Source organism: Gobius niger (assembly GCF_951799975.1).
Source record: "Gobius niger genome assembly, chromosome: 8".
NCBI lineage: Eukaryota > Metazoa > Chordata > Actinopteri > Gobiiformes > Gobiidae > Gobius > Gobius niger.
Window position 1 is genome coordinate 35,887,998 of NC_136859.1, and position 13,569 is coordinate 35,901,566.

At 48.5% G+C, this 13,569-nt stretch overlaps 1 protein-coding gene across 10 annotated transcripts in view; it reads right to left on the reverse strand.

Annotated features, from left to right (window-relative positions):
• Positions 1 to 239: 239 nt before the first annotated feature.
• satb1b (SATB homeobox 1b) overlaps positions 240 to 13,569 on the reverse strand; it is a 123,932-nt gene continuing 110,602 nt past the window's right edge. For 7 of the 10 annotated variants that reach the window (XM_079562222.1, XM_079562224.1, XM_079562223.1 and 4 more), the window contains 2 exons: positions 6,332 to 6,538; positions 241 to 1,162 (listed from right to left, as the gene is read on the reverse strand). In XM_079562222.1, the coding sequence (XP_079418348.1) occupies positions 506 to 1,162; positions 6,332 to 6,538 (864 nt within the window). In that variant the 3' untranslated portion in view covers positions 241 to 505. Of the gene's footprint in view, positions 1,163 to 6,331; positions 6,539 to 13,569 lie in introns of all 10 variants that reach the window. The other 3 variants (XM_079562218.1, XM_079562225.1, XM_079562226.1) reach the window with 1 other exon arrangement.

Here is a 13,569-nt window from a genome sequence, read left to right on the forward strand (position 1 = left end):
TCGGCTACATGACACAGGCTTTAGGTCATATAAACAACTACATGAATCACAAATATATCAGTTAACCTGAATTACAAACACTGACACCTTCAACCGAGGCCAATAGTATTTGATTACTTTACTTTTAAAAGCCTGGAATAGTTGATGCTAGCTTTAGCAGCGGCAGCTAGATGCGGTTTTGCGCGTCGGTCAAAAATAGGTTTGCGGACGTTAAAACCAACTCAGCGATAGAATTCTCCAGGTCAAGACCTTCAGAATGAGGTACAGCATGTCCATGTTCACTGAGGTGTAGTGAAAGCTGTATTTGACACGGCACTAGCCAAAACAGGGATTGGGTTAGTATCGGATATTCGGAACTGAGAGTCATCCCGTGTAAGCCCCGCCCTGGCCGTGTAAGCCCCGCCCTGGCCGTGTAAGCCCCGCCCTGACTGTGTAAGCCCCGCCCTGGCCGTGTAAGTCCCACCCTGGCCGTGCTGTGCCAGTGTAAGCCCTGCCCTGACCCTCTCTACTCCTTGCTGGGCTCGCTCTCCGGCTGGCCCTCGCTCCCCCGGGCCTCCTCCATCTTCACGTTGTACATGTTGCTGTTGTCGGTCTGCGTGCTCTCGTCCATTTCCTTGACCTCCCTAAAGTCCGTCAGCCCGCCCTCAAAGGCAGGGCTTGACCCGGCGCTGCTGCTGTTGCTGCTGCTGCTGCTCTGGGGCCGGGGCTCCTGGGCGCCGCCCGGGGGCCCTTTGGCACAGCCCGGGGGCCCCTTAGGGGCCGGCTGATTGACGTAGAACTGCTGATTCTGGAAGAACTTAATGATGGTGAGTTTGGGCAGGTCGAGCTGCGCTGAGAGCGTGTGGACCGCCTCCTCGTCGGGGTACAGCCCCACGTCCTGAACGAAGCTCTGCAAGATGCCCAGGGCCTCAAGGGAGATCTTGGCCCCGGCTGAGCGTGCTTTGGCGGAGCCCATGCCGCGGGCGGCGCCGTCCGAGTCGTCGAGCTCAGCTGGGGAGCCCGTGGAGGGCTGGCGTGGGGGCAGGCGCGGCCCCAGGTTGGTCGGCTGTGGGAGTGGGAGCTGTTGGAGGGCAGACTGGGGCAGGACAGGTTGCAGGACAGGCTGGGAGGGCAGCTGCAAGGACAGGGGCGGCTGGTGCTGGCTCTGGAGCTGGCTCTGGGCCTGGAGGGAACAGACACAGGGGACACATGCCTTTAAAGCAGGACACATTTGGATTAGTGCACCACACAGCACCACGCACAAGAGCTTCATCTCAAACATCACAAACATGAGGCACTCTGACCTTAAACCGGAGGAAACCTGCGCAGGCACGAGGAGGGTAAATGTGGTTTCAATGACAGCTCCATCACAGGGTGGACTGACTGACTCAAATACAGTTCAGACGGAGATAATAATCCATTAGCTCCGATCTGCAGAGCAGGGTCGCCCTTGTGTTCAGCATGGCACAGAGCGCTACTTTTTAACTTCACAAGTAGCATCGGTACTTCGATGTCCACTGCCCACACTCCTTCGTAGTCTACTTCCTGAAGACAATACCTTGAAGAGACTGTCTAAACTTCTGTCTTTGTAAAAAGTAGCAATAACATTTGTAATACATTTATAAATATCTAAAATATCTTTTAAAATTCTAATTTACCGAAAAAAGTAAAAGTTAATTCTGGTTTCATGTCAGACATTGAGAAAAAGGCAAATGTGTCTTTTCTACAGTGTATGTAAACATCTGGTTCTCGCTGTATCAGTGTGTATAATGCAGCCGCTGATGAACTGAGCTTTTTCTCAGATTTTCTGATGCTTCAAACATCTCCCGGAACCAAACAAGGGCCACACATTGTTTTCACCGCTCATTGCGATGTGGAAGACCTTTTCTGTTTCTAATACATCCATCATAGACACAAACCTTAAAGCAGAAATGCTAATGTTGAAAATGGGACAATTGCTTTGTGAAAAGATTCCTTCCCGCACTGCGCACCGTGGTGACAGCTCTCGTAAGTGCGTTAGCCCTTAATCCGCGGCATTAAAAACCTAATAACACCGCTTTATCCATTCACCAGAGTGTCCGAAATTCCCCCATTCCTCGCTCAAAGCAGGATTGTCACTGAAATCTCATTAGCTTATTTATGCCAGCTAAATAGCGGCCTTTGTGTCGGCGTGTCCGCGCCGGGGGATAGCCACCAAATAAGTAATCAAGCGCTCAGCTGCGGCACGGAGTTTCTAATAAGACGTATTATTGTGCTTGATTAAGAAGTTCGACGGATGCGTGCGCTCCGCTCTGCCTTCCCTTTTATGCGCCAGCTGCTCCGCGGAAAGAGCCGCTCTGTTTTCCCGAGAAGTTCAGATAATGACATGTGTGAAAGAGCGGCGAGTGCAACTTTTAAGTGTTGGCGTGCGTGTAATTAAGTCGGCTTTAAGGATAATTGCCTCGAAATGGAGATGACATAAAAAGAAAAGTGCTGTTTGTTTGATTTGCTCACACACAAGCGCTCGGATATTAGCGCTCTATGTAAAGTATTATTTTAAAAAAGAGGAGAAAAACATGTGCAGCGCGAGTGTGTTTAATTGAATTGAGTAGTGAACAACATGCGCAGGGTTAAGGATATAAACGTGGCCAAACAAGACGCATCAGTGGAATTATCAGCCGTCCACATGTTGGCTCTCTATTAGGCCTCGTTAACTCCGCTTTCTTTTCTTAAACGCACACATATGAGCGGGGCCAACACTGTCGCACTGATGACAAATCCTTTATTGTATTGATCTGCACACTGTGCCTCAACAGGTGGACTGTTTAACTCTGCTAAACATGTCATTGATGCAGTAGTTTTGGTGCTAAATCCATCATACTGTACGACGTTTGTTTGTTCATAGCTTTATACGATTTTCCTCTTTCTATTCCTGCTTCTCTCTCTCAAGTTGCACTTTAATTGTGTATGTTGTAGATGAAAGCATTAGTTCCATAGAGTTCTGACATGCATTTCTCATTGGTCGAATTGACACAATCACAATGAAGATGCTAGATTAGCTCGTGCTAATGTCCAACACAGGGGTTAAGTCAAAGTTGAAAAATATCTGTCAAAAAACGCATTATTTTCCTCTTAATAATGTATGTATTACTTCATACAGAGCTGTTTTAATTCTATTCTCTGAGTGACAGGAAGCCAGTGCAGAGACCGGAGCACTGGACTAATATGGTCGTATTTCCTGGTTCTACATGCCCATGTTCACCAGCCGTCAGTGACACGTAGATCTGAGTGTCATCTGCATAGTTGTAGGACGACACATTGTTGCTGTTTATTAGCTGACCCAATGGAAGCATGTACAAGTTGAATAAGAGGGGTCCCAAGATTGATCCCTGGGGGACTCCACAGGTCATGGCAATTTTGTCTGAGACACAGTTGTCAATTTCAACAAAGTACGTCCTGTCCTCGAGATAGGACTGAAAAAATGATTGCCCGTCACATACTATTAATAATATAAAATGTATCACAGGCAATTAAATAGATTATGAACCAAACGATGAATGTAAATATCATTTCAATAACAAGCAACAGGCCGATAGAATTGGTAATTCACAGGTTGTTGCTAAATGAGGCTGTGGGACAGAAGCCAACATGAAAACTTAAATGAATAAAGCCCAGTCTGCTCTGATCAGATCAGCTGAGGTCCGGACTCTCGGCTGTTGAGTGAGCGCCTGCACACTGCACACACACCACCATGCGCACTGTTTTTGGACAATGTTTTGAATGAACAGAAGAGCGCGTGGCTCTGTCAGCACTGTAGGCGGGGCACATCCACTTTACCGACTCTTCCAAGCCTCCAGCGACAGTGTCTGAGTGTAAAACGCACACTTCCAACAGTCTACGTGGGTCTTTCCCGCGCTCTGTAGTAACATACAGACTAGCCCGAACCTGTCACTGCCTTTGCCCAAAGCCTCTCACGAGCTGTTCCAGAGGGACGGGGAAATGTCTACCATGGGGGGACGCTGAACTGACCGTGAGTCATTACGCGACTCCCCCAGCGCCGTGAGGACTGTTGATAAGCCTCTATCATTATCAGCTATTCTCAGGTTAGGTTTCGTGCACAGACAACATGGGAGCCGTGCGCAATTGTGCACAAGTGCATCTTAGAGAGAACTGTGTCTGTCGGTAGAGACGGAGAAAGAGAGAGGGATGAGAGTCGGAAATAGCTGGTTATGAAGTTTGGGCTGGTCTCTAAACGGACAGAAAGAAAATAACACTGCGCAAATGTGTAACAAATTTGTAGCAGTTCTACGGTGATCGTGGAGGCTTTCTGGTGGTTATACTCCATATTCCTGCATATCACATACACTACACCACTGGACGTCACCCTTTATGTTATGACTACATGTAAACTAAATTGGACACGACAGGAAACTTTTGAGCAAAAGACTGTGTAGAACTGCAGCTGAATGCCTTTTAGACCAGAGTTTTAGTGTTTTTGACAAATGTATGCAGAAAAAATGTGATGTCAATGAGAGGGTTTTTATAGTTAATGCCAGTTTTTGAGTCAGAATTTGATTTCTTAAATTACTTTTAAAGGAATAGGCCACCGTTTTTACATACTAAGATATGTTCTTACCTCACTTTAGACGTGTTAATATATCCCCGTCTGGTCTTTGTCCGTGCGCTCTGTCACGCAAACGGAGCACATACGCAGCCTCTCCCACATGTCACATAGCTCCGAAAAAGCTCACGATAGAAGCTACCAAGCTCTTCCACGTGTTCCCTATTTAAATAAAGTCACGTGAAGAGTTTTCATGCAAAGTATATTTACACAGAAATGTAGCATTATAGCACTATATTGTGAGGCGTAATGATACGAGGAGCAAAACGTCTGCGTAGTAACTCCTAAAGACTTCCCCCACTCACTTCCGTCAATAACCTTTAGGAGTTACTGCGCGGACGTTTTGCTCCTCGTATCATTACGCCTCACAATATAGTCCCCCTTTTTATTTGCTTATAAAATCGACACGTTACATTTCTGTGTAAATATACTTCGCATGAAAACACTTCACGTAACTTTGTTTAAATAGGGAACACGTGGAAGAGCTTGGTAGCTTCTATCGTGAGCTTTTTCGGAGCTATATGACATGTGGGAGAGGCTGCGTATGTGCTCCGTTTGCCTGGCAGAGCGCACGGACAAAGACCAGACGGGGATATATTAACTCGTCTAAAGTGAGGTAAGAACATATTTTGGTATGTAAAAACGGTGGCCTATTCCTTTAAGGCCTTCATTTTGGCATAATCCATTTAATGAGTTTTAATGCGTTTCAATGCCCCCCGGGAACCCTAAAAATATAAATAATGGACAGAGCCATGTTTTTGTTGCTACAAAGATGTGCTCAGAGGGATTTAGGATTTTTAATAAACTATTTTAAATGAGAAAATCTGTAAACATTTTTGCTTTGTTCTTTTGGGGTTCAAAGCTCAAAAACAGTAAAGATCTGTAAAAATCCCTGTGAAAAAACCTTTCAAATGTTTGGGGTCTGTAGGAGTGACTAAAGTGAAGATGTTGGCCCTAAACTTTAGTAACGTCTGTGCTTCTGTCTCCTACAAAGGAAATGACCATATTTGGATTACAGCGTCATCTTGGTGGCCTTTCGTATTGCAGTGGATATCAAACATGTCAGTATTTATTAAGGCTGTCAATAGATTATTCTTTTTAATCACGATTAATCGCACTTGTGAAATGCGATTAATCACAGTGAATTTTTTTCTAATAATTATATTAATTTTTGATACTTATCCAGCATAAAACACTTACATTTAAAGCACGTGATTACTGATTGCACATTTCATCTACCAAATCCACAGTTTCATATTTATGTGAAAAGCCCAACAGCTGATAACCGGGATCTTCAGCCATTTCTGAAGATCCCGGGACTGATAACTCACTTTTTAGAGACATTTTCTTTTGTGCTGAACCTTTTGGACAGAAACTGCAAACTTTTAGGTTCATGAAGTAGAATATAAGGACAAAATTAAAATATTAATTTAATTAATGTGATTAATCGTGATTAATGTTGACAGCCCTAGTATTTATACAAATATTTGGTCTCTCTGATATTAAAAGACATAAAAACTTTAAATGTAAATGTATAAAACTCAAAACAAGCCACGACACCAAACGTGCTCCTAACACTCAACTCCACACAAGGCCATTTGTGCAGTGGGTTTTCAACTGAAGCATGTATTTGAACCTCACTTTTGGCAAAAGCAGCAGCATTTCCCTGAGACGAGCTGGTGAAGTTAGGAGTCAGGTCTGAGAGGAGTTTTGTTAAAGGCATTTTGTACCAGGTGAAATGTTGTGACTGACCTGCATCTGCTCCTGGCTGATGTGCAGCAGGTGCTGGGGCCGCTCACTGTGGTGCTGCTGCATGGCGCTGCTCTCCTGCTCGTAGATGGCGTCGCGCTCGCCCTGGGACAGGTTGAGGAAGCGGCGGATGGTGGAGATATTCTCCCACAGCGTGCGGTTCTCCGGGGTGGGGTCCTCCTTCCACCGCAGCAGCTCACATAGCCAGCCCTGATGGAGACACACAACAGGGCCTTTGAAACACAGCTCAACAACACAGGATCAAGAGGTGCCAATGGAGGAGTGCCAGTGACTATTCGGCAAAAGGACTTGGGCCCAATCCCACTTCTCTTTTCTTTCAGCCCCCTGCCCTTCTCCACACATTAAAAAGAGGCCTAAGGTAATCTGTCTGCATACAACAAGCTCAGATATGGTCGTAGATCAATAAAGTATGTTTAAAATAAAAAGGCCACGTGCTAAGGGGGAGAATTGAGATTGTACCTTGTAGCTCAAAGCATAGAACTTTGGACTTGGGTCTTGACTCTGTTGCGTAATGTGGGGATATTTCTGTAGTTAAATCCCTCAAACATATATTTACTGTCAACACTTCCCTGGAGAGGAAATGGTGAAATATGAAAGGTAAAGGGCTGAGACAGAATATTGTTGAATATTGTACAACATAGATACAGACGGCATCGCATCATACGAGGGAGAGTGGTTCTCACTTTGTCTCAGTTTCATGAACCTTTTAGTTTGTTTGGACTGTATCGGTCTGTCGTGGTGAAGAGGGAGCTGAGTCGGGGCAAAGCTCTCGATTTACCAATCGATCTACGTTCACACCCTCACCTATGGTCATGAGATTTGGGTAATGACCGTAAGGACAAGATCGAAAATACAAGCGCCCGAAATGAGCTTCCTTCACAGGGTGGCTGGGCGCACCCTTCGAGATCAAGTGAGGAGCTCAGTTACCCGGGAGGAGCTCGAAGTAGAGTCGAAAGGAGCAGCTGAGGTGGCTAGGGCATCTGTTTCGGATGCCTCCTGGTCGCCTCCCTCAAGAAGTGTTCCAGGCATGTCCTAGTGGGACAAGACCTCGTGGAAGACCCAGGAAACGCAGGTGGGACTATGTCTCCGAGCTGGCCTGGTGTCGCCTCCGCATCCCCCCAGAACAGCTGGAGGAGGTGTGTGGATCAGGAAGTCTGGGCATCTCTGCTGAGACTGCTGCCTCCGCGACCCGGAGAAAATGGATGGATGGATGGATGGATGTTAGTTTGTTAGCATTTCTGGGACAGTGGCTCTGGAAAAAGTGCTGATAAACTCATCCCTATGAAAAATGTAGAAGTTAGGAATGAGTTTGGAATGTTCTGAAACAGTTTTATTTACTCATGCCGTCTTTCAGGCCTTTAAGTCAAAGCTTTAATCAGACCCCACAAAAGAGTCTTTTTCTGTTTCTGCTCAATATCTTTTAATTGACTGAACTAAGACATAATAAGACCAATCGTGGCGAGGCGTGTGCGGTGCGTCCTGGCAGAGTGGCACGCTGTAATCCCCCGGCCAGCGAGGGGCAGCACCTTCCATGTGCTCTGGATTACCCCACCACCACCTCTTCCCTCCTCACACAGGCACAAAGGGGTCCAGAGCCGCGGAGGCCTGCTGTACTCCGGAGATAACTCCACAGTCCGATGTCCCGCGCCCCATCGAGTCTCCCGCCGCGCTCGCCTGCCCACCTTGTTCCTGTGCCACGTTTATTGTTGCCTTTTTAATTTGCACGCGGAGGGATTTGGATGGCGCTCACGTTGGGGCTGATTCGGCGGAGAATGAAGGAGGGAGAGGAAGGCGCCAGCGAAACAGCTCCCCAGCACCGAGCGCGCGGTAATCCAAAGCAAACACTCCCAAAACCGGCAGGATTAGGCCCCGAGAGCCGCGGCCAACAACACACACGGGCGCGCCGTGAACCCTCGTCCCGCTGCCAGACAGTCCATTTGAGGAATAAAGTCTCTGGTTATTAGTCAAACGTTGGCGTCTGATCCTATTCTCTTCGTTTACAGTTTCCGAGCGCCACTTTTGGCACCGGCGGAAGCGGAGACGACGAAGCTGAAGGCTTGTCGGGGCTTTGGGGCGCGCGGTGTGGTTAACAGCCGTTTGGTCGCCACTCGGTGGACGCGGCCGTGGCACATTCGAGGGCCTGATTGTGTGGACAGTGGGCAGCGGGGACAGGAAGTTTCCAATCCAACTTGTCAAATTAACAAAAAACAAGCTTTGCGGCATTTGGACTTTTCCGAAGGCCAAAGTTTGAGTTGGGCCTGTGGGTTTGAGCGCATCAATTGTGGAGAGAAATGGAAACTTTCACTATTAAAAACTAAAATCCATTAAAAGTCATTAAATTAACTGTGCAAAAAGCTTTAGACCAAAAACTGTACAATATTAGCAAAACCGCAGCTAATTTAACGGCTTCCAGTGCTTTCTCCTGCCCCACAGGAACCATGTAATCTGTAAAGTTTCTCCATAAAGTTAACTCAGACAACACTAAAACGAGCCACTTCGTGAACAACATTATGTTTCCACTTGAGCTGAAATGAAAAACCCGTGGCGTTCTCTGGACAACAGTCGCTGAGAGTCGTTGCGTGTATTTACCAGTCCTCTCGCTGTATTAGCCGCTGCAAGTGCTTAATATTTTCGGCCAATCCAAATGCGTGTTCCTCTTTTTGTTTAATGACATTTTAAGCTCTTCACAGCCGCAGACAAGCACCATGGAAGTTGCTGCCCTTGTGTGAAAGTGTCCAACTCCGTCCACAAAGCGGGTGTAGGGCTCTTCAGCGGCGCCTGTGGAGCGCGTCATTAAGGGCCCTTCAGGAACAAACAGCGCCGCTCTTCTTCTGACTCCATGCCGTCGGGGAAAAAAAGTCAGCTTCGACGCACTTTAAACAGTTTAACATAGACGCAATATGGTAGGAATTCATGTCTGCATTCTTGGATAATACAAAGGCAAATGATTGTTATGGCAATCACAAGAAGCCACAACAACCGTCTGACTGGGATTCATTTTGGATGGTAAAAGTCTGCAACAACAACAATGAGCAAAGTTCTCCCTTTTCATCAGGGTTTTCCTAATTTAGTTCCATTTGAGCCTAGTTTTGACACAGTATGATGAAAAAACAAATCACTCGCGAATTTGGTTTCCATTTAGTAGTACGTAATGTATTTATAATGTTTTAGTCAATTATCACAATGATAATAACGTATATTCCGAGAGTGGAGCAGGAAGTGTTTGGAGGCACGCAGGTTTAAACATAATAAGTTCACAATGAGACGTGTTTTCTGTCAGATTTACAATATTTCTTATAAATCTTTAGAAGTAATAAAGGCATTGATTAGTTTCAATTCTGGCATCGAAAATATAGTATTTGATCATTCATATTGCACACAAATAGGAATGCATCTGCTCTGTGTTTTGGTGTGAAACAGCATATCATTTGTGAAATCCGGTGAAAGATTAAAAAACACAGTTTAAATTGATGATCTAAACTTGATTTTAAGGCTTTGTTACCCTGACGTAGGTTTTACCAGTTTACTCTACTTTCTCATTTAATCTTCTCAAACTAGTGGTAAAAACGCGTGGTCCGTTCCATATCATCTGCCTCCCAGTGCCACAGACGAGGCGGTATGAGGCGGTGTGAGGCGGTGTGAGGGGGTATGAGGCGGTATGAGGGGGTATGAGGCAGTATGAGGCGATATTAGGCGGTATGAGGGGGTATGAGGCAGTATGAGGCGGTATAAGGCGGTATGAGGCGGTATAAGGCAGTATGAGGGGGTATGAGGCGGTATAAGGCGGTATGAGGCGGTATAAGGCGGTATGAGGCGGTATAAGGCAGTATGAGGCAGTATGAGGCGATATTAGGCGGTATGAGGCGGTATAAGGCAGTATGAGGGGGTATGAGGCGGTATAAGGCGGTATGAGGCGGTATAAGGCGGTATGAGGCGGTATAAGGCAGTATGAGGCAGTATGAGGCGATATTAGGCGGTATGAGGGGGTATGAGGCGGTGTGAGGCGGTATAAGGCAGTATGAGGCGGTATGAGAGGGTATGAGGCGGTGTGAGGCAGTATGAGGCGGTATGAGGTGGTATTAGGCGGTATGAGGGGGTATGAGGCAGTATGAGGCGATATTAGGCGGTATGAGGGGGTATGAGGCGGTATAAGGCGGTATGAGGCGGTATAAGGCAGTATGAGGCGATATTAGGCGGTATGAGGGGGTATGAGGCGGTGTGAGGCGGTATAAGGCAGTATGAGGCGGTATTAGGCGGTATGAGAGGGTATGAGGCGGTGTGAGGCAGTATGAGGCGGTGTGAGGCGATATGAGGGGGTATGAGGCGGTGTGAGGCAGTATGAGGGGGTATGAGGCAGTATGAGGGAGTATGAGGCGGTGTGAGGCGATATTAGGCGGTATGAGAGGGTATGAGGCGGTATAAGGCAGTATGAGGCGGTATTAGGCGGTATGAGAGGGTATGAGGCGGTATAAGGCAGTATGAGGCGGTATTAGGCAGTATGAGGGAGTATGAGGCGGTGTGAGGCAGTATGAGGCGGTGTGAGGCGGTGTGAGGCAGTATGAGGCGGTGTGAGGCAGTATGAGGCAGTATGAGGCGGTGTGAGGCGGTATGAGGCAGTATGAGGCAGTATGAGGCAGTATGAGGCAGTATGAGGCAGTATGAGGCGGTATGAGGCGGTGTGAGGGGGTATGAGGGGGTATGAGGCGGTATGAGGGGGTATGAGGCGGTGTGAGGCAGTATGAGGCGGTGTGAGGCAGTATGAGGCGGTGTGAGGCAGTATGAGGGAGTATGAGGCGGTGTGAGGCAGTATGAGGCGGTGTGAGGCGGTGTGAGGCAGTATGAGGCGGTATGAGGCGGTGTGAGGCGGTGTGAGGCGGTATGAGGCAGTATGAGGCAGTATGAGGCAGTATGAGGCAGTATGAGGCAGTATGAGGCGGTATGAGGGGGTATGAGGCGGTGTGAGGCGATGTGAGGCAGTATGAGGCAGTATGAGGCAGTATGAGGCAGTATGAGGCGGTGTGAGGGGGTATGAGGGGGTATGAGGCGGTATGAGGGGGTATGAGGCAGTATGAGGCGGTATGAGGCAGTATGAGGCAGTATGAGGGGGTATGAGGCGGTGTGAGGGGGTATGAGGAGGTATGAGGCGGTATGAGGGGGTATGAGGCAGTATGAGGCAGTATGAGGCGGTATGAGGCGGTATGAGGCGGTGTGAGGCGGTATGAGGGGGTATGAGGCAGTATGAGGCGGTGTGAGGCGGTATGAGGCAGTATGAGGCAGTATGAGGCAGTATGAGGCGGTGTGAGGGGGTATGAGGCAGTATGAGGGGGTATGAGGCAGTATGAGGGAGTATAAGGCAGTATGAGGCGGTATTAGGCGGTATGAGAGGGTATGAGGCGGTATAAGGCAGTATGAGGCGGTGTGAGGCAGTATGAGGGAGTATGAGGCGGTGTGAGGCAGTATGAGGCGGTGTGAGGCGGTGTGAGGCAGTATGAGGCGGTGTGAGGCAGTATGAGGCAGTATGAGGCGGTGTGAGGCGGTATGAGGCAGTATGAGGCAGTATGAGGCAGTATGAGGCAGTATGAGGCAGTATGAGGCGGTATGAGGCGGTGTGAGGGGGTATGAGGGGGTATGAGGCGGTATGAGGGGGTATGAGGCGGTGTGAGGCAGTATGAGGCGGTGTGAGGCAGTATGAGGCGGTGTGAGGCAGTATGAGGGAGTATGAGGCGGTGTGAGGCAGTATGAGGCGGTGTGAGGCGGTGTGAGGCAGTATGAGGCGGTATGAGGCGGTGTGAGGCGGTGTGAGGCGGTATGAGGCAGTATGAGGCAGTATGAGGCAGTATGAGGCAGTATGAGGCAGTATGAGGCGGTATGAGGGGGTATGAGGCGGTGTGAGGCGATGTGAGGCAGTATGAGGCAGTATGAGGCAGTATGAGGCAGTATGAGGCGGTGTGAGGGGGTATGAGGGGGTATGAGGCGGTATGAGGGGGTATGAGGCAGTATGAGGCGGTATGAGGCAGTATGAGGCAGTATGAGGGGGTATGAGGCGGTGTGAGGGGGTATGAGGAGGTATGAGGCGGTATGAGGGGGTATGAGGCAGTATGAGGCAGTATGAGGCGGTATGAGGCGGTATGAGGCGGTGTGAGGCGGTATGAGGGGGTATGAGGCAGTATGAGGCGGTGTGAGGCGGTATGAGGCAGTATGAGGCAGTATGAGGCAGTATGAGGCGGTGTGAGGGGGTATGAGGCGGTATGAGGGGGTATGAGGCAGTATGAGGCGGTGTGAGGCGGTATTAGGCGGTATGAGGCGGTATGAGGGGGTATGAGGCGGTGTGAGGCGGTATGAGGGGGTATGAGGCAGTATGAGGCGGTGTGAGGGGGTATGAGGCAGTATGAGGCAGTATGAGGCAGTATGAGGCGGTGTGAGGGGGTATGAGGCGGTATGAGGGGGTATGAGGCAGTATGAGGCGGTGTGAGGCGGTATGAGGCAGTATGAGGCGGTGTGAGGCGGTGTGAGGCGGTGTGAGGCGAGGACAGTGTCGGCACACACCTGTGACATTATTGCTCCGTAATCTGCCCCCCTCTGGGTCACCGCCGCCTCGTTTCACATTCATCTAAAACAAGTCATTAGCGTTGATGCTGCCCAGGGCCTTTTGTTCACACAGCGGGGCAGCCTGACCGGGTCACGAGGTGCTGATTCACGAGGCTAATAGACTCTTCAAACTAAGAACCTGTGGGAGTTCAATAGTGCGATGGATGTGCGAGATGGAGAGACGCTGCCAATGCTTCAGCGGCCGCGCAGAAAAACAGAAACCAGTTTGGAAATGAGCACAAAAGGACTCTCTCAGGTCCTGATTAGTACTAGTGCAGCCTCTGGTAGCTAAAGCTCTGGAGGTTCTTAGCTTTCAAACGAGGAGAAGTTGAAGTGTCTTTTTTAACCAAGCGCACCTCCGGAAAACATTACCTTAAAGTGGACCTGCCATGCTTTACTTCTGATCTTAACCACGTATAGTCCTAAAGCAGCAAACTGACAGTTTTGCATGGTTTCGGAATGCTCCAATTGCCTCCACTACAAAGCATTACTTGTGAATACAAACAATAGTGAAGCTAAGAGCACATGGCTCATTCTGTCAAGATTCTGCTTCACTCTCAAGGCTCAATAAAGGCAACAAAAAGTAGCTTCAGTCTCGAGCCTCATTTAAAATGCTGTTTGGACTCTTGGTG